Raw genomic sequence first — 23,377 nt, 5'->3', positions numbered from 1 at the left:
AAGAAATTATAGTTCCAACTTGTGTTGCATTTTCCGTTTATTGAAACTAATGGGGAAGTGGCAGAATTACCCCATTTTCCTTAAGGTTCTTACGGCTGGCCAAATAATTAAAAAGGCAGGTTAGCAGGAGAAAATCAAACAAAGTTTAATAGCATGGGAGAAACTGAGGAACTCAGCCCTCTGGCCAAGGCTGCTTGTTTAAATATCTTCAGTTACAGACAAGGAGGACGTTGGGGTAGTGGTTTGGGGCTTCAAAGGGGAGGAAGGCAGCTCACATGGAAATGGAAAAGTAAATGTTTGGTAAATAGAACTTTGGTAAGAGTGGACTTAGCAAGGCCCCTCCCAGTCTACCAATACCCAGAGTTGTCTATGGTCATGGTCTGTCCTGGGAACAGGCCTTTATTTTAAATTTCTTTTTGGCAGTTGTGGGGGAAGGGTGGAATGTTCTTCCTGAACATTCTGAGCCTTTATTATCTTCAGCTCTAAATAATCTGCATACCAGAGTGGTGCATCTTGGGGCAGCCTGCCCTGAACCCCATCAAAACACAAGGGTGTGTAAGTTTGAATAAAATCTAACTTCCAGCACACATATGTAGGGTGGTCAGAGCGTGTCTCCCACCCCAAAATGTGTCTCTTTGGCTCATTATTTTTGAGGATAAAAGACTCTGAAAGAAACTTTGACCTTCCCCCTTACTGCCTAAAAGAGTTTAAGACAGAAGCCCTGTCCCAGGACAGGCCATCACCATGGCTAACTCTGGGTGTAACAGATGGGAGGGTCCTTGCTAAGCCCATTCTTACCAACGTTCTCTCTCTCTGGGTCACCTTGTCTATAGATGGCCCAGCAAACATCTGTTTATCAAGCATTTGCTTTTCCATCTCCATGTAAATTGCCTTCCTCCCCTGGAAGTCCCAAACCACTACCCCCAACATCCTCCTCTGTCTTTAGCTGAAGATGGTATTTAAGGTGGCGGCTTCAGCCATTTTGCTGAGTTGCTCAGTTTTCCTGGGTTTCTCCCATACACACCTGTTATTAAACTTTGTTTGATTTTCTCCTGTTATTCTGTCTCATGTCAACTTAATTCTTAGACCCACCAGAAGGACCTGGAGGGTAGAGGAATAGTTCTCCCTCCCCAACACACAGAAGTCTTGTTGCCAAACTGCCCATTTGCATTACAGTTGTTTACATCTTACTTTAGCACAGTTCCTTGCACATGTCAGACGCTAACAATTACTGTTGAATTAATGAACCATGGTGTTTTTAAGTTTGCACTAACTGGTACAGGAACATAATACCTCTGGGTACTTGGTGGAAAGATATGACAGGGAGTGACAATATATACAGTGTAGGAAGAGGACAAAGTGTTGCTAATTGCTGAAGCTGGCTGGCTGATGGATACTTATGGACTCATTTTACTAGTCTGACTTTCATGGATGCTGAAAATTTCCTCAATAAACAATTAAAAATAAAACCCAGCATGAGTTGGTAGAAAAACAGGACACAGGTCACTGAGGGGCTGGTCCTCAGGCTCCCAAATTACAGGTGTGATGCTGGGCAGGTCCCATCTTTCTAAGCCTCAGTCCACTCATCTCTACCACAGTTTCGATTTGGTGTCCTTATGGTCCCTTCCAGAATCCTGACATTTTCTTGTTCCATGAGGACCTTTAGCTTCCTAACGTTGATTATTCCTGGCACCTGGTGGCAGAATCTGAAACTCACTTGTGGAACACAAGGATGGAGCCTGCCTTGTTAAAGTTAATGAAAGAGGAAGAGATATGTGTGCACGTGTGTGTGCATGTGTTGAAGGTGAGGGTGGAGTGGGCATAAGTGGTAACAAGAGCACCCCTGGGTGTATTTTGTAAGATGGAATGAGATTGTTCTACTTCCAATAGAATACATGTTTTGTCTTTTTAGCATTCTCAAGAACAATGTCTCCCATTAGAGGACTCCCAACGGAAATAAAGGGGGTATTGTGGGTGTTGCTTGGTGCCTGAGAAATGACCATTAAGACACCTGTTTATCTGCTTCTTTTCAAATTGGAGTCACAGGGCCAGAATCCGTGGCCTACAATTGATGCTGGCCCTGATATCAGTTCCCCTACATTAAACCCAGTATATATGGAGTTAAAACCAAAGCACTTGTTCCCTGCTCACTACCTGGCTCCCTGGCTCCAGAATCCACTATCTGCCATGGACACAAACAGCCAAGGTCGCCCACCCAGATTCCTTATCATCTCTTCCTCCTCCCTGCAAGCAGCATCCCAAGGCCAAACGCAGGCTGGTGGGAAAGCTCCAACCAGCAAGGCTGCTGACTCCCCCTGCCATCTAAGAGCAGCCACTTTCCTCACAAACCTTTAAAACCCCTCATCTCCCCTCTTTCTGGGAGATGAGATGAAATGAGGCATATTTTAGTGCTCACTGTCATCTCCCGGCTGATGTCAACTGAAATAAAAACACTTTCCTTGCCATAAGCCTGGCATTCCAGTTTTTATTTGGCCCCTCCTGTCTGGCAGGTAAAGAACCTATGTTTGCAAGTGGTAACATAATTACTTCTAAGCCAATTGTTTCTTTCCATCTATTTAGCAATTCCGATTACTCTATACCTTACTGCACTGAACTACAACCGTTACCTTGTTCCAGATGCAAGCCCGTCATGCCACTGAACGGTAACAATGTCATGGGTGTTGTGTACAGGTATTTCTAGGCAGTTTACACCATGCCACTTTTAATACCCCTAGTCAGCATTCGTTGCTGGGCGTACTCAAGCCTGGATTGAGAACCCCCTGAAGGGCACATCATTGAGCCGGGAGTACACTGTGCCTGGGGTTTGCTCTTGCACTTTCCAGGCTGCTAGAGCAAGTGCAGATCCACAGTGGGTGTCACAGGGAGTACAGGTGGGCTGAGGTCTTTTTATGAATTTCTTCCTTTCATTCAGTTTCTAAAACCATATAACTTCTAGAACACAAGAAATTACTGAAATCCCTTCTTCTCTCTTTTTATGATGTTCCCTTCTATAGTATTTTAGCTGAACCCGTGGCCACCCAGAATAAAAGCTAATTTGCAAGCTTCACTTTCAACTAGAGCCCAGCCCATGAAATGTAAGCGGAAGTGGAGCCCTGAGTGGGGCAGCTCAGGGACGCTCCTTAGGAGACGGCTGGTGGGTGCTCTTTGTCCCTCTCCTCCTTTCCTCCATCCTGCAGCCTGGTGTGTGGAGGGTCCCAGCTGGGCCATGAGCACAAGGGTCCGGTCCTGGTGATGTTAGACGGCTGAGTTGGGGGGACTTGAGTCCTGAAAACCTTGAGCAGTGCTTCCCCTCCAGCTCTCTCCTTCCTACTGCCTGACTTTTATCTGCAGGAAACAGACTCCTTGTTTGCTACTTTTGGATTTTGCTGTTATTTGCACCTAGATTGATATAATATTTAGTAGGTACAAGACACTGTGCTAAACCCTTTAATAATTCTGTATATGATCCTAAGAGGCCTGTGAGGTGGGTACTGTGATCTCCATTTTACGGATGAAGAAATTAAGGCAAAGATAATTAATCACTTGACTCAGCTGCACAATCGGGAATGGTCGACGTGGGATCTGAACTAAGAACTTCCAACCCCAGACTGCATCGTGCCTGTGGTGTTTGGCCCTTGGGACAAGACCCTCTGGCCCTGGGAGTGTCTAAGCGCATAGTAGTGTACTTATAGGTTAAATTCTCTTTCAATGAAGAAAGCCTAATTTGAATTCTAGATATTAAAAAACAAAAGTAGAAATGACAGAGGTGCTGAGAGATTTCTCAAGCGCTTGTGGCCAGTTTTAAACTCTATTTGGGCTCTGGTGGTCATTTCTGAAGCCAGAGTAGTGGCCTTTCCACCCAATAACTGGTTTTAAGTAGAAGCTATCCTTTAAATAACATGAGTGATCAAGCCTGCATTTGTGGACATGTCTTGTCTCCATGATTAGTCTGATGTTTGTTCTTCCAACTGTGTTTGCACCACCTACTCCGTCTCTCCCTCCCTGTGGCCCTGATTGCAGCATGTGGCTTCCATGTCTCAGCTTTTGTGGACAGGCTTTCTCTGCTGCAGACTCAACATCACTGTGCCAAGGGAGCCCTTCTTCCATCTTCTTTGTAGAAACTGCTCTGGCCGACGTGCTCTGACTGTGGGACTGGGCTTGCTGAGGGGGCACAGCCTGGCTTTGAGGCCTGGGGCCAGAACGGACACCTTCACCCCCAGGAGACTTCCCTCCTGACCTTTGGTGGGATGGAGATCGTGTAGGTTTATGGGAAGACGGGACTTGTCCAGCAGGCAAATGTGATGTTGACAAGGACCCTGAGGAGTCGCTGTGAAGACCTTTAACTAGTTCTAGAGACTGACACTCACACATCTTCCTAGAAGCAGTCAATGTGGTGCATTCTGAGAAGGGGTGATGCCTGAAATGTCACCACGGATGTCAGAGTCCCAATGGCTGTGACAAAAGTGGGCATGTGATGATGTCAGTTGGACTGGGGACCATATAAATCTATATTGTAGATTTACACCCACTGGACTCTAAGCCGAGAAGCCAGAGACTCTGTCCTCTGTTCTCTGCATAGCACAGTGCCAGGCATGAAGTGCTCAATAACCGTTTCTGAAAGGATGGGAAACGCATTCCTAGGGGCTGTTGAGCTGATTATAGCAGCCGCTAAAACAGTGACTCTGCAGCTGAGTAGAGACCACGTGGTGCAGGACAGCTGTCTCTACTTCTCCAAGACAGTTCCCTTACGTTCTAATCTTCTAAGCCTTCGGTGCCTGAATCAAGGTGTCAGGAATACCTCTCCACTTTCTGTTGTTTTTCTGAGCTTCTTCAATGATCTGTCTGCATCCGTTTCTCTGGGCACAGGAAGGGACTAGACCAGAGCAACTGCCTCAAATGGTAACTTAAAATTCCAAACTGCAACACAAATAGATCATAGGAAGAGCTCATCGTAAACCTGAGGTGACTGCTTTTTGGAATATTGACAAATTATCTGTATTAATTGGCGCTCCACTCTGATGAAAAGCTTGGGTTCCACCATCCTACCTGGGTTCAAATCCAGCCTTAATTTCTTGAGGCCTCATACCCTGCTTCATGGGAATGTAGGATTCTTCACCTTCCTTTGGGGCTGTGGCGCTGTTCCAAGGCCACACATAATGAGAGCTCATTGACCTTTCTGTTAATTGTATGGTTTACTTTACTACTTGCTTGTTTGTCCTGCAGGATTTGCAGTCACTTTGTTCTCTGTTGTTGAAATTTGGCTTGTGAAAGTGAAACTGTTTCATGAATCTGATGTCTTCAATTTGCTTAAGATCATTCCTCTCTCCCTCCTTTTTTCTCTCTCTACCTTTTTTTCGTTTTTTTTACTTTTAAAATCTACAGATGTCAGGGGCCTGGCCCTGTGGCCAAGTGGTTCAAGTTCTGAGTGCTCTGCTTCAGCCATCCGTGTTTGCAGGTTCGGATCCCAGGCGTGGACCTCCTCCACTCATCAGCCATTTGTGGAGGCATCCCGTGTACAAAGTAGAGGAAGACTGGCACAGATGTTAGCTCAGGGCGAATCTTCCTCACAACAGCAACAACAACAAAATCTACAAATGTCAGATATTTTAAGGGCATTTCTCTACAATGTTTTCCTCCAGATTGCATGGGCTTTGCCTTGAAGTGATTGCATTTTCAAAAGCAGCATTCCTGAAGTCTTTGAGCTTCCCATGGCCCCGATCCTCCTGCTCCTGTAACTTCTGCCTCCAGTCCTGGGTTTAAGGAATCCTGAATGTGAGCTGGGGGGGCTGGCTAGACCGTTCCTCCCTGGGGTGTTCCTGCTTTTCCGGCTGGCCTGGGTGGGCTTATAGACTGAGTGAGGAGCAGCAGTGCTGTGGGAGGGAACCACCTGGTCAGCCAGGGGCTCACTGTCACACTTCCCTGGCACAATTCTCTGTCTCCCTGAGGGCTCTGAAGGGAGCTTTGAATTGGGTGCAGGGAGTCAGGGCTACTGAACACTCATGACCTTCTTCACTTAGGATCCTTGTGAGCCAGGGGCAAAGGGAACCTCTAAGTCCAGGATGTGAGGGAAAGGGGAAAGAGGCCGAGCTCTGTGCCTGGAGGAGAAAAGTGAGAGGAAGTTCGTACGCATCAGATTCACAAAATAAAGTGAGCACGCAAGTCCTCCTAGAATGTGGTTTCTCCGAGCTTGCTTGAAGAAAGCACTCGAGGAGGAACTTCAGCCAAACAAATGACAAATGGAGAAATTAGGGCAAAAGCAGTGACAGTGTGTGTTGAATCTATTTAATAATTTAAATCTAAGACAACTCCAGGGATTCCGATTCCAGAACAAATTGTAAACATAACCCCTGACAATGTAGAAACGATAATCGGAAGACTACTTGAAGGATAAGGAAGAGAAAATGTGGCAGGTAGAGTAAGCAGACCAGTTTCCTCATCTTCCAACTTCTGGGAGCTGAAAGAGATTATAAGTAATACTGTTGAAGATAGAAAGGTAAACACTCAAAGATACACATTCAGCTAAAATCAGGTGGTGGAAGAAAAGGGAAGAAAATACTGGAAGGTGGAAAATATGCTAATTTTGGGGTTACCACTCATAATCTTGATCTGGTTATAAATGGAACCATTAAAACAAAACAATACAAGTCTTCAGAGGAAACCAAACAAAAATGAAGAACATGCAAACCACACAGGGGGAAGACTTTTAAAAGGCACAACATGAAATTCGATGAGAGGAGCCAGGAACAGACAAGCACATCTGGCAAATCAGCAGTGGATTGGATGGAGTCAGATGGAGTGACAACAGCACAGCCCTTGACTGCAGATGACTCAGACGGGTAAACCTGTGGTGGTCACGATCTCAACCAACCTGAATAGAGAACCAGAAAAGCAATGAACACGTCCAAAAAGAGGCGGTGGTCAGGACACAATCTCACACTCCGAGAAGCAGGGCTCCCTATGGACAAACGGCATAGATGAACATAAAGGAAACACGAGAGAAATATCTAGAGACACATTTGGAAAGAGGCTGAGGGAAGCTTTAGGTCTGTGACAGATCAAGTGGGCAAGAGTAAGGATAAGGAAGACCAAGATAAATAACATGAATTTAGTGAACATCTATTGAACTCTATTACCCGAATAGAAAACACACTGTGGCCAAGACTGTTAGCTGCCCCCAGTATCTCTTCTTCCCCATTTCCTTTAGAAACAGAGCCCTGAATTTTAGCAGAACCTAAGATTTCGAAGAATAAAGGCACATTACCAAACCACCCTGTGGCTGTGATTAATTTCACCCCTGTGACAGAAGCCGTGTGGAACTTCTGGGAAGGGTCCTAAAACAGGACAACTGGTGGAGCCTATGGACCCTTTCAGAATGTTTTAAAATACATAAAATTAAATACATATGATTAAAATGAAACACAGTTATTAACAGATTAAAATTAACGTGATAGAATAATGTATATGCAGCTTTATTAACACATTGAAAAACAGGAAAAAACCTCCACAAAGTCCAGTGTGAAGTTCTAATAACTACCTTAATTTCAGTGCCATGGGTGTAAATTACATTTTGAGATATTTGCAACAGCTAAGAATTCTTTTTACTACTTGCATGTGTTAGCTCCATGCAGTGAGGGTCCTTTTGCATCTTTCACGTTCATTTCAAAGAAGCAGCTCCACCTCCTCTTGGTCTGTGGAAGGAAGGTGCCCCTTTTCCCCTCAGGGCCATGTGGAAGGCTCCCATCCTCCTCCCCCACATGAATTGTATCTCTTAGTTATGGAGCAACTATAAATGGATACATCTGGGAGAGTATGGGCCTTTTCTCTTATTTATAATTAAATATCTTGGTTTCACTTCTGGATCCATCCATATTACCATCCAGTAAATCTACTAGTGGAGAAAATCAATAGCCAGGAATATAGGCCTTAGCATGGTGTTCATATAGATTCTTGAAATAAACAGCAGATGAGTGATGTTTAAGCATGCTGCAATTTTAATTGTCTCTGAGGCTGATGTCACATGATTTTTCTTAAAGTGATCATTTTTTCCTCAGAATTCATCAGAGTCCTGGATTATATTTAGAAGATGAAATGCAGATTAGCTTCCGATGTTAATTCTGGTGCCAGAATAGACAGGCTCATGTAGGCTGGACACCAGTGGTTGCTGCATGACATGTCCACTTGGCGGCCCCACTCCATCTAGGTCGTAAGATGTAGCTGCCACGAAGGCCAACGCTTGGCCCCACTTCTCATTCTGGCTCTGTTGGCTCTGAAAGCAGGAACCTAATTAAAAGCATTAATATGCTAACCCACGGTCTCAATTTTATATAAATGTTTACTTCATGTATTTTCTTGTGGTGGTTATATCTAATGAATAAATTCAATTTTTGTCAAAAAGAATTCTAAGGTCACTGGCCAAGATTGGGGCAAATTGAGCACCAAAAAGTCAAAAACATGAATAATGTCTGAAACTTACTTGTATCAAAAAATAAGATGGGTTGATGGGTGGATAGAGAGTAGCACAGATGAATAAATGTGTGAGAAAGCAAGTGCAGTAAAATACTAATTGGAGAATGTAGGTAGTGGATATACAAGTGCTCACTATGAAATTCTTTCAACTTTTCTGTTTGTTTGAAAATTTTCATAATATAATGTTGGAAGAAACAAGTAATGTTGGTAACTGATTATGAAAGATTGAACAAAAGAGAATATTAGTCCATAATGATACTCAAAAAGAGAGAGAAAGATGAATAATAGAGAAATCTATTATTTTCAGGAGAATGTGAGGTAAGGAATGTTAAAAAAAATGAAAATCATCATTTTGCAGCTCCCAAAGTACTAGTTGATTCAGTACTGGTCCTCAATGGATGCTAAAACTATTGGCTGAAATGTGTTGGGGAATTGGATATTCACATAGCCTTGAAGTATCACCCCCCAGGTTACCTACTAATTAGAAAGAGAGAAATGTACTTTGATGATAGAGTGTTCTACTCATTACCACCCCAACCAAGTCAGGACCAATGGCGGAGTTAAATTTCTCCAAACGCGCTTAAGTCTTTTTTAGGTGCAGTTTCCAGAGCCCAGGGCTAAAAGTCATGTAAATGTAGAATCATACATTCCAAGACTTCACTGCCCCTCTTCTGCTCGGTTGCCTTTCACTCTTTTAGTAGCTTTTGATATTTGTGTTGATAATTTGAGTTTGATAATGTGTGATTATTTCATCCTGGTTCTAACGTCCTGTTATTGTTTCTTGCCACTCTTTGATTTAGGCTGATTTGTCTGAATAGAAGAAGACACTCCCAGAAGAGCTTCTGCTATATATTTTAGAGAGAGAAAACCGGAAGTCTCAAGACACCCATGGAGAAGCTAATCCTGAGAGCAATACGGCAGCACCTGGACTCCTGACTCTGGGCCGGGCACCATGCCCTGCGCTTCCTCACACACACCTCACTCAACCCCTCCTTCCCTTGATTCTCAAAGATTTGCATTTTTGTCAGTTTTTTATTGCCCTGAAGCCAAGAATTCAAAGATAAGCATCCTTTTTCTTCCCATTAAAAACCAGTCTTCTATCTTACTGGTTGCACTTACTGGTTGCACTGGCCTCAATGTTTGTGTCCCTCCAAATTCACTATGCTGAAATTCTAATGCCCAAACATGATGGTATTAGAAAGTAGTATATTTTGGAGGTGATTAGGTTGTGAGGGTGGAGCCCAATGAATGGGATTAGTGGCCTTATAAAAGAGCCCCCCACAGAGGTCCCTAGCCCCTTCCACCATATGAGGACACAGTGAGAATGGGCTGGCTATGAACTAGGAAGAGGGCCCTCACTAGAATGAGACCACACTGGCACCTTGATTTTGGACTTCCAGCCTCCAGAACTGTGAGAAATAAATGTCTGTTGTTTACAAGCCACCTGCCTGTGGTGTTTTGTTATAGCAGCCTGGATGGACTAAGACTCTGGTTCCATTTCTTGCCTCATATTCACTCTTCAACCCATTCCAATATGGCTTCCACTTTTACTACTCCATGGAAATCACCCTTGCCAAAGTCAGCCATGGTTTCCAGGTGCTTAAATCCAGTTTCATCATACACAGTGGACTGCTTCCTCCTTAAAATATTCTTCTCTCTGATGTCTGTGATATCATATTTTGCTAATCTCCTCTTAACACCTGGACTTTTCCTCCTTTTCCTGTACCATTATCAGCCTTTTCACTAAACCCTGAATGTTATGAATACTTCCTCTGGGCTTCATACCAGACATTCTCATTCATTCCTCTAACAAATATTTATTGTGTACCTACTGTGGGCTAGACACTATGTTGATGGCTGGGCATTGCATATATGGTTCTTGTTCTCAGGGAGTTTAGGAGAAAAGCTATCAATCATAAATTATACAATTGGTTATTTAATTATAGTCATGATTAGGAATATTAAGAAGTTCAAGGCACTACCACTATAGATTAATTGGAATGAACTTGACTGTGTCTGAAATTCCAAAGATGTAATCTGTTTAGTCCTGGGAGAACTGGAACTGCTCTTTACCAGCAAAACATCTTCCAACAGCTGAGAACAAAACTAAGAAAGAAGGATATAATTCCTTGACTCTATCAATCAAAATTAAGATTCTTCTTAGTCTCATTTCTTTCTCTGCTTTCTTTGTAGTAGACAAATCTCCAGTCTGTCTAAAGGGATCAAAGTCCAGACTGCAAGATGAATATAGATTGGTTTTTGTTCATAGAAATGCTTTCAACCTGGGCCCACCAGGCCAGCAATGGGAAGTCTTTTTCCTGTAGAGCTTCCGATCTTCAATCAAAGATCAAGAGATTAAGAAACACAATATGACGTCTAATATTTACAACATACAAAAAGATATGAAGAATATAATAACACCTGTCTGTGAAGCAATTTGTATAGCCAAGTTGCTAAATGATTTATTTCTAAAATTAAGAGCAGGAAACATGGCTTCTGCTCTTAAAGTCTGTTATTGGAGTAAGACAGAATAAGAAGGAAAATGGGAATAGAGAGGGAGAGGCATAGGTGGTGTCAAGAGACATTGGATGTGATTAATGATACCTTCATCTTGTAACTTCGTGTTGTATCACTTGAGTAGCCCTTAAGCTGTTCAAATTTCGTTTTGCTTCTGCCATCATTGGCTTGTAGAGTTAGTATAACCACTTGAGACCTTCTTGCAAGTTCAGTGACACTGACCTCAAGTCTACATTTGGTCCATGCTTTAGTCACACTCCAGCTCTGTTTATATAAATGTGTCTTTTATGCCAAAGCCTGAATCATCTGCAGGATGAAGCCTGAGTTGGTTCGGCTAGCTTACTCTCATGCGTTTTTGGAGCGTTGTGATCACTTTCGTAAGTATTAGCCTTACTATGAACTGGACTATTTTATGCCATAGTGGTTGACAGTAAAGCACTAAAAGAGGCTACATCATTATGTCAGAGGCATTTGCATTTGCTCATGTTCAGAGAAAAGTTGCTTTTTTGGTGATTTCTAAAATCACCTTGGCCATCAAGCATTTCTTTCCAAAGAATGTTGACTAAATCAATGTAAATTAATTAGAAACACATGGAATAAATTTACAGTATATAAAAATTTTTTAAGAAACACATTTGACTAAATAAGAAGTGGATCAGAATGAACCAAAATATTTGAAAATAATCTTATAAAGTTCTTCGAAGTGACACAGATTTTGGGAGCTGAGCTCTCCCAGTCTGGCAGGGACCTACAGGACTTGAGGTTTTACATTTGGCTGACAGAGTAACAATTCAAAACTGTATGATGGCATCTCCCATTGTTTTTCCATCAGTGGATTCCAGTATTTTCTATTAGAAGAAGTGGACTTCACACCCAAATTTCAAATTTTGGTTTGGTCTGCACCAAAATGTCATCCTCCAACTAAAGGGTTTGATTGACAGTTGCTGACACTTGAGCAAGTGCTAGATGCTGAAGCTTCACAGTAATCTCCAAAAGTCCTACGATGCAGGGTATTAGTCTCTAGTTTTGGATGAGGAAACAGGTGCAGAATTAGGTAACCTGCCTGATTTGTGGGCCTGGCAGTCTGGCTCTGAAGCCTCAACTCTTCATCCAAAGAACCTATGTTTTGCCCTCCTCATAATGATCCAGTATGTGGCCTCAGCATCTGTGTCTGTTGTCACTCCCCACCCTAATCTGGCTTTTGTCAGAACATCTCTCTTTCCTCCCTCTCCCACTTCTTCCCTAACAAGAAGCCCTTGTCATCTTCAGCCAAGGTCAAGGCCACATAGAGTAGAGTCAGGACTTGGATCATTGCAGACTATCTCTTACTCCCACCTGTGCTTTGTCAATTCTTCCTCCCCTACTTCTTTCTTCCCTCTTCTCTGACCTGAAGACCTCATGCCCTGCAGGAGAACAAGGAAGTAGCCCTATGTGCCAAAAGGAAGCTTACCATTTTCTGGCTGCTAGAAATGTCTTTTGTTGGCTTTGTGTGTGTCTTTGTTTCTCTATCCCCTCCTTGCTGGATTCAACATACCATGTAACTAGACCTTTACCCCCAACTTGCTTTATCTACATGAGTCTGGCCCTTGTTCAGGCAATTTTTTGAAAATTCCCTGGCTGCACAAGTCAGACCAGTGTTCTCTAACCAACTTCCTCCTTGCAAATGTTCCTGAACCAATGGACTCGGGTGGATGAGAAACTCAGGATGCAATAAATTCAATTTAAAAACCAAGAATCTTTGAAAGGCTAGCAAAGTTGTAAAGTGGTATAATTGAAAGAGAGGGACATTGACAAGAAATGTAAGACCCATCAGTGCACAGCTGCACAACTTTATTAGAGTTTTGTGTGCTCCCAAATTTGAGCCATTCAGGAGAATAAGGCAACTGGATAGTCTGGAAGGGGAGCAGATATGTATGTCTGTCTTGGCCCTTTTGGACTATGACTGACACTTTCTCATGGTGCACAGAGCTTGCCTCACATTAATGGGCTGCTTTCTGATCTCGTTTCATGGAGAGGTTTATACCATTACATTAGTTAAAACTCCTTATTATCTGGCTGGCTAGTTTATTCTAGAATGTTCCTGAGCCCACAGAGTATAGAAATTTAGTTTTAAACCTAAACTTATCATTGGTTTTGGATTCTTGGGTCCAGGATTTTGAAATTAGCAAAGAGCCTTGAGGTAAATCAGAACTGGCCTCTACTCCTGCCTGCCTCTCTTTACCACCTTTCTGTCTCCCTGCTCATGCCTCTCTTGCTTCCCATTCAGGGCCTTGACTTCACATAGTGCAACATGGAAAAAAGTAGTTCTTGACATGGGAGCTTGGGAAATTATATCCTTTGTGCCCTACTGAATATATTCCTTCCACCTAGCACAGAATAGGTGCTCAATAGATCTTTGGGAATGAGTGAGTGAAGAAATGAAAGCCTGTAAGTGTTCATTTGGAACATCTGGAAAATATTCCCCAACTCTCAGTCCAGGTGAGATCACCTTCTGTCATGAACAGTAATTTTACAAACTGTGTTGCGCTCGTTTGCCGTTATTAACTAATTTTAACCCAATAGCAGCTCTCCATTTCCTGTTCCTAGCATGATGCCTGGCACAATGTCAGAGCTCAATAAATTTTTGTTGAATCAATAAATGTCCAGTGGATCAGAAGCACAAGCGATAACCCAGACTTTCGATTCTTATTTGAAGTCAGGAAGTGGGGGGCGGGGTGAGGAGTGAGGGGGCGAAGTCTTGTAGGACTGAGCCCTTAACTTGTGGGATTTGATACTATCTGCAGGTAAATAGTGTCAGAATTGAGGTGAAATGTAGGACACCCTGATGGTGTTGGAGAACCACTTAGATTTGTGGGAATAACACTTTGGAGTTGGTGACCAGAACCTTTACATACCATCTTTTTTTAAACTTCCTTTCAGAGGAAAAATATAGAATGATGAGGCATGCCAAGGCTATCAGTGGCTTCTGAGTCAAATACTTTAGCCCATGTGTGGAGTGGAATTAGCTGCCTCCAAATAGGGATCCTGTCTTTCAGTGGAAATTGTGCTGCACTATGTCTGCCTGCATGTGAGATCTGAAGACAGAGTTCCAAACTTCTGTGGCACAGTTGAGACTTGGGGGTTCATACACACAATACTCTGTTCTGTATAAAATTCCAAACACTCTCAACTTTGATTTTTTCAATTTGACAAATAACAGTTTTGCTAGCATCCAGGGCCATGTCTCATCAACATCAACAGTGTCTGGATGAGATGGGTCAGCAGGTGCCACCACCCTCATTCTAAATTGAGGGACTGTGGGGTGGAGGTTTTATAATAAGCAGTGGAAAAAAAACCCAGACAAACAAAACTTGTGCCTGGTAACCAGTCTGGGGCCTGTCCTAACTGACATAAGAGTATTTTTCTGAAAAACTCTGCCGCCTACCCTCTGAAGGTTGTGGATGTGGGCGATGTACTTGCAAAACGTACTGCATTGTAAACCAATTGAAACTGGTGTCCCCATGGCTGATTGGGGGCTTCCGAACATTAATGACATGACATCTACCTGGAAATCCTTGTAGGACCAGAGATGGACAACAAACTAGGTCTTATGCCCTGCAATCAACATGTAGAGCCTCAGAAGACGCCTCTTGGAATCAGGAGGGCATCTCTCTCTTGGGACACTCATGGTAAAAAAAACATAGCATTTAATCTCCCTCTTCTCCTTTCCTTTTCCTGTGACCATTAGATGCCTGAATTCGACCCCCAGTTTGGGTAAAAGGCAATGATGATGGGTGAAAGCCTCAAAATTTCAGTCCTTGCTCCACTCACAACTGATCATCCGAGGTATTCCAGCCTAAGGTACTTTCACTCCCCTGAAACCAGAGATGCAGCCAGCACCATTCGTCACTGGATCATACATATACCCCCTTGTGACATGTCTGACTTTGCTGTTTGAATATAAAGTTGTTGGTGACATGAGCAAGAATGGTGGAATAAGGACCTTCAAAACTCCTCCCTCTCATTAAAGTAACAAGAACTCTGGCAAAATTGTCTAAATAACTTCTTTAGAATTCTGGAAATTAAGCAAAGTCTTGCAACAATCCAGAAAGTGTTTTTTTCCCCAAGTAAAACGACTTAATCTCAGAATAGCAAGCTTTGCTGCATCTTAATTCCCTAGTGCTCTTCCCCTCTCCCCAGACTCATGATAGTCTTGAAAAACAACAAGTCTGCAATCACAGTGAAAACTAGCAGCCCAACAGCCAATGGAGGGGGCAAGATGGGGTCAGTACTAGATGACTGGCATTATTTGACCTGTCTCTCAGTTCCTTACAAAATCCCACTCACAAAGCTTGTGTTTATTTGATCTGACTCACGTCTCACTCCGGACTATTTGCAGGGGGCAAGTGTTTAACATAGGTAGTTGCCTGTACTGGTGACAACTGTGAGAGAAAACAGCAAGTTAGGGAAAAATTTAAAGGAAAAGCTGGGGAATGAGAGATCCATAAAGGGCTCTGACATTCCTGGGAATCTAGAAGACTAGGCATGTGCCTGGGTTGTGTTCATGATGGGAAAGACCTGAGAAGGACGAAAGCTCTCTCTCTGGCTGATGGTGAGACTTGACAGAAGCAGGAAGTAAAGGGGAACATAGAGCTGTAAACTGCCTGCCTGAGCACTGAAGGCAAGCCCCCAGCGTGCATACAGAGCGCTCAGCAAAGACTCAGAGACTACTGGTTCGAGGCACTTGAAAATTTATGCATAATCCTTAGCTGATCATTTAGCTAACTGAGCAGAGACTTTAGTGGCCACACATAACAAGATATACAGACTACATAGAATTAGTTGTTAAGTCACTAAACAAACAGTGACAGCAATGACAACAACAGCAACGACAACAACCCCTGGGGGAAGGAGAGAGGTATCTGTTTTCCAGAGTTATCACATTATTTAAAATGTTTAGTTTTCGACAATAAATTATGAAACATGCAAAGACATGGGAAAGAATGGTCCATACACAGAAAAAAAGCAGTCAACAGAATCTGCCCATAGGAAAGCCTAGATGTTGGCCTTATTTGACAAAGATTTTGAATCAAATATTTTAAATATGTTCAAAAAACTAAAGTAAACCATACACAAAGAACTAAAGGAAAGTATGAGAATCATGGCTCACTGTATAGAGAATGTCAATAGAGAGATTCAGAGCCTCAGAGACCTGTGGGACATCATCAAGTGTAGGACCAGCATATGCATAGTGGAGTCCCAGAAGGAGAGGAGAGATAAAAGGGCAAAAGAATATTTGAAGAAATATTTCCTGTTAATTAATGAAAAACATTAATCTACACATTCAAGAAGCTTAGTGGGCTCCAAGGTGAATAATAAAACTATTGAAAGACAAAAAGTGATAATCTTGAAAGCAGCAAGAGAGAGAATATTCACATACAAGGCATCTTCACAGAGATTAACGCCTGATTTCGCATCAGAAACCATGGAGGCCAGAAGGCAATGAGATGACATACATACTCAAAGTGCTGAAAGAAAAAGACTCTCAATCAAGAATTCCATATTTAGCAAAACTGTTCTTCACAAAATTAGAAGATATTACCAGATAAACAAAGACAAGGTTCACTGCTAGTGGATCTTCCCTTCCAGAAATACTAAAATAGTCCCTCAGGCTGTAAGGAAAGAACAGCAAACAGTAACCCAAATCCACATAAAGGAATCATAACACCAATAAACACAACTACACAGGTAAATATAATGTATTTTTCTTTGTAGTCTCTTTCTTCCATCTGATTTAAAATACAATTGCCTGAGGCAATAATTATAAGACTGTATTGATGGGCTTACAATGTATAACGAGGCAATTTCTATGACAATAGCATAAAGGAGGGGAAAGGAATGAACTATACTAAGTTTTTGTGTATTAGTGAAATTAAATTGGGATTAGTCATAACTAGTTATAAATTGTCATGTTAATTTTAATCTCTAGGACATCCTCCAAGAAAATAACTTAAAAATATATACTAAAAGAAATGACAAAGGAATTAAACTGGTACACTATAAAATATCTATTTAACACAAAAGAAGGAAATAATGGAGAAATTTAGGGAAAAAAGCCATGAGATTTATAAAGAACAATTTTCAAAATAGCAGGTGTAAATGTTATCTTATCAGTAATTACATTAAGTAACCAAAGAGAGCTTGAATGGGACAAAACAGATTTTAAGACAAAAATTGTTACTAGAGACAAAGAGAATTCTATAATGGTAAAAGGGTCAATTCATCAAAAAGATCTAACAATTATAAACATATATTCACCTAATAATAGAGCTCCAAGATACATGAAGCTAAAGCTGACAGAATTCTGGGGAAAAATAGACAATTCAACAATAATAGTTGGAAACTTCAGTACTCCACTTTCAAGAATGGATAGAACAACCAGAGATGATCAGGAAGGCAGCTGAGGAAGTAGACGAGGCTCCACACCAACCACGCCCCACAGATGTACACAGAACACTCCACCAGCAACAGTAGGATACGCATTCTCCTCAAGTGCACATGGCACGTCCTCAAGCTAGACAACATATTGGGGCAAAACAAATATCAATAAATTTTAAAAGACTGAAATCACACAAAGTGCCTTCTTCAACTACAGTGGAATGAAATTAGAAATGAATGACAGAAGAAAATGGGAACTTTAAAAAATACGTGAAAATTAAAAATCTCCTAAATAACCAATAGATGAAAGAAGAAATCATAAGGGTAATTAAGAAATAATTTGATAAGAATGAAGCTAAAAACATAACATACCAACACTTATGGAATGAAGCTAAAGGAGCACTTAGAAATTTATAGCTATACTTGTTTATATTACTAAAGAAGAAAGATCTCAAATCATTAACCTAACCTTCTGCTGTAAAAAAAAAGACTAGAAAAAGAGCAAATTAAACTGAAGCCAGCAGAAGGAAAGAAATAATAAAAATTAGAGTTGAGAGGCTGGCCCTGGGGTCAAGTGTTAGGGTTCTGCATTCTTTGCTTTAGCGGTCTGGGGTTCCCAGGTTTGGATTCTGGGTGCAGACCTACTCCACTCATCAGCCATGCTGTGGAGGCAGCCCACGTACAAAGGAGAGGAAGACTGGTGCAGATGCTAGCTCAGGGAGAATCTTCCTCACACAAACACACACAAATTAGAGTTGAGATAAATGAAACAGAGACTAGCAAAACAGTGGAGAAAATCAGTGAAACAATAAATTAGTTCTTGAAAAGAACAAAATTGACAAATCTTTAGTTACACTGACAAAGAAAAAAGGAGAAAAGATACAAAAAACTAAAATTAGGTATGAAAATAGGGCCATCATAACCATTTTATTGCAAAAATAAAAAAGACATTAAGAGAATACTATGAATAATTGTATGCTAACAAATTAGATAACCTAGATGAAATGGGAAAATTTCTAAAAACACACAAATTACCTAAACTGATTCAAGAAGAGAGAAACCTCAGACTTATAACAAAGGAGATTGAATTAGCAATAATAACCCCTCCAACAAAGAAAATTCCAGACAAAAGACCAAGGGAAAGAAAAGACAAATTACTAAAATCAGGAATGAAAGAGGGGATATTACTACTAATCTCACAGAAACAAATCTCAGGATCTTACTTGGCTTCTAACCTTGTGACTGGGTGATCAAGTCCTTGAACAACGGGGATCATCGGATTTTGTGTGCTGTGCCCTCCAAAACCAAAAGCGTGAATCTTTCCTGATCCATCCAGTACCACAGTCTCGAGCCAGCTGTGGCTACTAAGTACCTGGAATGTGATCAGTGCAAGTGAGGGCCCAATGTTAGTTTTATTTAATTTCAACAAATTTAAATTTTAAAACGGACAAAGTTTCATTTATTGGAAAACATTTAAGTACGTTTGGAACTTGGGTATGAACTGACTTTTTCAATTATAAACATTAAGAAACCTAAACATAGATCAACTGTTTCTAATAAGAATTTAGCATTAGAATTGGCATGTAGTGTAAGTGTAAGACACACACTGGATTTTAAAGACAGTATGAAACAAAGCATATAAAAAAAATCTCAATAATAATTTTTACATAGATTATATGTTTTAATAATATTTTCAATATATTACTTTAAAATTTATATTCATTTTACATTTTCAATGGACTTACAGGAAAATTTTAAATTACATGTGGATGTGCTATATTTCTATTAGACAGTCTTGCCTTAGCCCTCAACAAATATCTATGTTTATCCAAATTAGTATTGATTTCCTGTTTTCCTATCAATGCCTTAAGCACTGATGAGTAAGTGGTTCCACTTTTTCAAAGGGAACCATTTCAGGAATGCTTGAATGAGGGAAAAAATGAAATCCCTAAATCCTTCCCCTCTGAGATGTCATGGAAGTGACATGGGTTACTGTCATCTGGGCTGTTTCCCCCGGAAATAAATAAGTCTAAGTGTCATCATACAGATTGGAGGCAAGAGTAGAGAATGTATCTTTCTAAACCTCCTTCACAAAAGTAGATTATTGTCATGTGTTTTCTGTGTTTTAATTTACTTATGGGGGAAAAAAGCATCCTGATAGCGCCAGCCGAGATGGTCTTGATCATGTGAAAACCCACTCAATAATCCGAGTGTGATTCAGGTTGATGTTCCCGACTAGCGTGTTGGAGAAACAATTCTCTTCTTCTTTACTTTGCATAATTACTTCCAACCTCAGACTTTCATCTTCACAGTATCTGGGTTAGAAGTCTGTGTCAACGTTCCACACCTACATAACCTCCCAAATTTTGACCTACATTCCACGAACTCTCCCAAGCTGACTGGCTCTCCAGGCGGTTCACGCAGTGGGTCAGCCTCCCTCTGTGTGTGCAGAGCAGAGTCAGTGGGTCCCACACGACTGCCGTCAGAGCAAGCACAGGCTCTGTGCCTCTGAGGGCCGCCTGTGGCAACAGCGATGCTGACTTACGGGCAGGAGGGAACTTGAATTGGGATTCTAAGGGACACGCTTTAGTAAAAGTGTTCTTTCAAAATTGCCTGAATTTTCTCTCTTAGAAATTCCGAGCTTTATCAGACCTCTTTTGTGGTCAACTTTCATCTCTCCCTCTTCTCTGAATCCTTCCCCCTCCTCCTTTGAGTTTGGAAAAAATCTTTCAATTGCCTTATTCTGAAAAGACTTACCCCAAATCTGGACACATGACAAATGTGGTATCTGTCGAGTGGGCAAAAGATGATTTTTAGAAAAATTGATGCTGAAATAATTGGATGTCCATGTAGAAATACAAGAGTCTTGACATATACCTTATACTATATGTGAAAATCAATTTCAGGGGGACTAGAGGCCTCACTGTAGAGGGAAAGAACAAGTTTTAGAAAATAAGAGAGAGTATCTTTATGATCTTGCAGGGTACGAAAAGATTTCTTAAACAAGATATATAAAACAAAAATACCTGATAAATGGGGCCAAAATATAATTACCTTTGGGGCCAGCCTGGTGGCATAGTGGTTAAGTTCTCATGTTCTGCTTAGGCGGCCCAGGGTTTGCCACTTCAGATCCCAGGTGCAGACCTATGCACCTCTTGTCAAGCCATGCTGTGGTAGGCATCCTGCATATAAAGTAGAGGAAGAGGGGCATGGATGTTAGCTCAGGGCCAGTCTTCCTCAGCAAAAAGAGGAGGATTGGTGGTAGATGTTAGCTCAGGGCTAATCTTCCTCAAGAAAAAATAAGGGAAAAAAATAATGACCTTCCGTTTGTCAAAATGTTAAAGAGTGAAAGACAGCTTCAGAGTGGTAGAAGACATTGTAAACCATACAACTGAAAAAGGGCTTGTATCCCAAACACTTAAAGAATTCTTTCAAATCAATTGGAAAAAGACAAAATCCAGCAGAGAAAATGGGCAAGAGACTTGAACAAATATTTCATAAAGTGGGTGTGCAGTGGTCAATACCATAAGAAAATTAAAATCAAACCTCAGTGATACACTACTACACACCTACAAGAATGACTGAGATTAAAAAGGCAGATAAATATTGGTGAGGCTATGGAGTAACAGGAACTCACACTGCTGATGGGAGTGTAAATTGGTAAAACCACTTAGTCATTACTACTAAAGTTGAAAATATATGTGCATTCCCAGTGACCTAGCAATTCCATTCCTAAGTATGACTGCAGGCTGAATTTGTTACATATGCACCAGAAGACATGTAAAGAGTGTCTGTTCACAGCTGTGTTGTTGGTAGACGCTCCCCCAAAGCTGCAAACTTGACCAACCAAATGTCCACTAACGGTGAAACGGATAAGTTGTGTAATATTTAAGGAAAATACTGTGTATCAATGAAAGGGGATGAACTGCAGTGACATGCAATGCCATGGCTGGGTCTTAGAAACACAAAGCTGGGAAAAGGACCAGATACAGAAAGATTCATCTGGCCTAATTCCATATGAATGTTTTACGATAAGCAAAGAACTTTTCTTGTAAGTTTCTACTTATATAAAGTTCAAAACAGGCAAAGGTGGTGCTTGAGGATTCACAGCTGGAAGCGAAAGTGTGAAGCAAGCAGGGAATTACCACAAAGTGGGGCGGGTGCTGCCCTGGGGGAGGCAGGCAGTGGGGACAGACTGTGCAGGGTTGGGGCGTCCGAGCTACGGGATGACAGTGTCCTGTTTCTTGACCTGGGTGGCACTTTATAATAAGTTGTATTTTTGGTTTTATGAGGTTTTCTGTATGTTATGTTTCACAAGAAAAACTTTTTTTAAAAAAAATAAAACAGCCCCCTGCCTACATTCCCAATCTTGCCTGCCGGAGCCCGTCTCTCTTCCCCCTTCTCCTCTCTGCCAGAGGAGCATCCTTTCTGCCCTCATTTTCCCCAGTCTCTTAACTCTTGCTCATAACACGAACTCCCCCCTCCCACACCCCAGGGTCACCAGTCACCTCCTAGTTGTCAAATCAGATGAACTTGCCTCATTCTGTGGGCTCCTTGGTTCCATGGAGGAGGCTTTGCTGTTGACCTGTAGTTAGTTCTCCGGACCCTTCCCTCTCCCGGTTCTGCTCCTCTTTCTCTCCCTGTGGCCTCTCTGCTTCATCCTCTGACTTTTCTCACCTTCCTGCTCCTTAAACACTGGTGCTTCCTGGGTTTCCCTCCCTGAGGTCTCATGCACACCCTCGGCCCATCTCTGGTAGCCAGGGTTGCTGCAGCCCTGCGGTGCGAGTGCTGTCGTGTTCTCCAGCTCCACCGACTCTGTGCTGCTCATGGATTTGCCTGGGCGCTGAAATCTTTGCAGATGTCTGGTCTGGACGTGCCCTGCACCTGTGAAAATGAACACAGCCTCTGCTGGTGTCAGAATGCCACCTGGTGCTGGGGAAGCTGGGCGCTGCTTCAGTTTGGAACTTCGTCAATAATCCCCTGGTCAGGGTGGGGTAGGAGTGGGGGGACAGGGTGGAGCCTTCCAGTTCAGGTCCACCCACCTCCTTGATCTTTCTCATTATCCCCAACTGCCTGCCCATGTTTACTTCAGGGAAAAATTCTTGTACTGCACAAAACAGAAAAGGACGCTTTCTCTACAGTCAGGAGTGAAACAGTCCATTTCCTGCGGGTGGTGTTGGAGCCTAGGAGTGGTGAGGGTGGCAGGGAAGGTCAGGGCCGGCTGCCACCAATAACCACCTTCTGTGCAATGTACGTGCTCCGTGCGTTAGATATGGTGGTCGTGGTTTATCTTCAGAATGAGGAAAACTGAGGTCTGGGAGCGTCAACAATTTGCTCAGCCCCATTTGGCTAATAAAGGGACAATGAGAAGTCAAATTAGGTCTGGTAGATTCCAAAGCCTTTTTACTACATCCCTGTTTGCAGACTGGATCACTTTTAACAATTGAACTTCTAGAATTGCAAAATGTGGCAGAGAAGTGAGGGGGTGACCAAGTGCTCACTTAATAGAGGGCTTCTTTGCTTTATGAAATTAGTAGCTGTAGGATTCTTCAAGATAGGAGTTTCCCCAGTACATTTCAAATGAACTGTTATATATCTATTAATTATTATATTTGGGTGACCTGTGTGGAGTTGTGAAAAATACTTATGATGGTGAAAAACCATAATAGATGAATACTCCATATAGTGGACAAAAGAATGGAAGAAAACATCAGATTTTACTGGTGGTTATTTCTGGGTTGTGGTTTTATGGGTGGTTGCTATTTTTGGTTTAAACTTTGCTGAGTTTCCTATAAAGGGCACGATACTATGACTCTCCTGGTACAGCCATGTACACATACGTACATGGTTAAGAGCTTGCTGGAACCACACTGCCTGGATTCAAGGCCTGGCTCCACCACTTGCTGCAGCAAACTACCCCTCGAGAGCTGAACCCAGCCTGCTGACTTTTTATACGGCCCAACCTAAGAATGGTATT

At 42.0% G+C, this 23,377-nt stretch overlaps 1 protein-coding gene across 1 annotated transcript in view; it reads right to left on the bottom strand.

The window, feature by feature from the left end:
- Nucleotides 1-22,228, bottom strand: part of LOC124240770 (solute carrier family 28 member 3-like) — a 70,344-nt gene extending 48,116 nt beyond the window's left edge. The window contains exon 1 of the mRNA XM_046663879.1: nt 22,078-22,228. Within this exon, the coding sequence (XP_046519835.1) occupies nt 22,078-22,228 (151 nt within the window). The remainder of the gene's footprint in view (nt 1-22,077) is intronic.
- Nucleotides 22,229-23,377: the final 1,149 nt, after the last annotated feature.

This window comes from Equus quagga, chromosome 6 (assembly GCF_021613505.1).
Source record: "Equus quagga isolate Etosha38 chromosome 6, UCLA_HA_Equagga_1.0, whole genome shotgun sequence".
NCBI lineage: Eukaryota > Metazoa > Chordata > Mammalia > Perissodactyla > Equidae > Equus > Equus quagga.
This window is presented reverse-complemented; position numbering and strand designations above follow the sequence as displayed.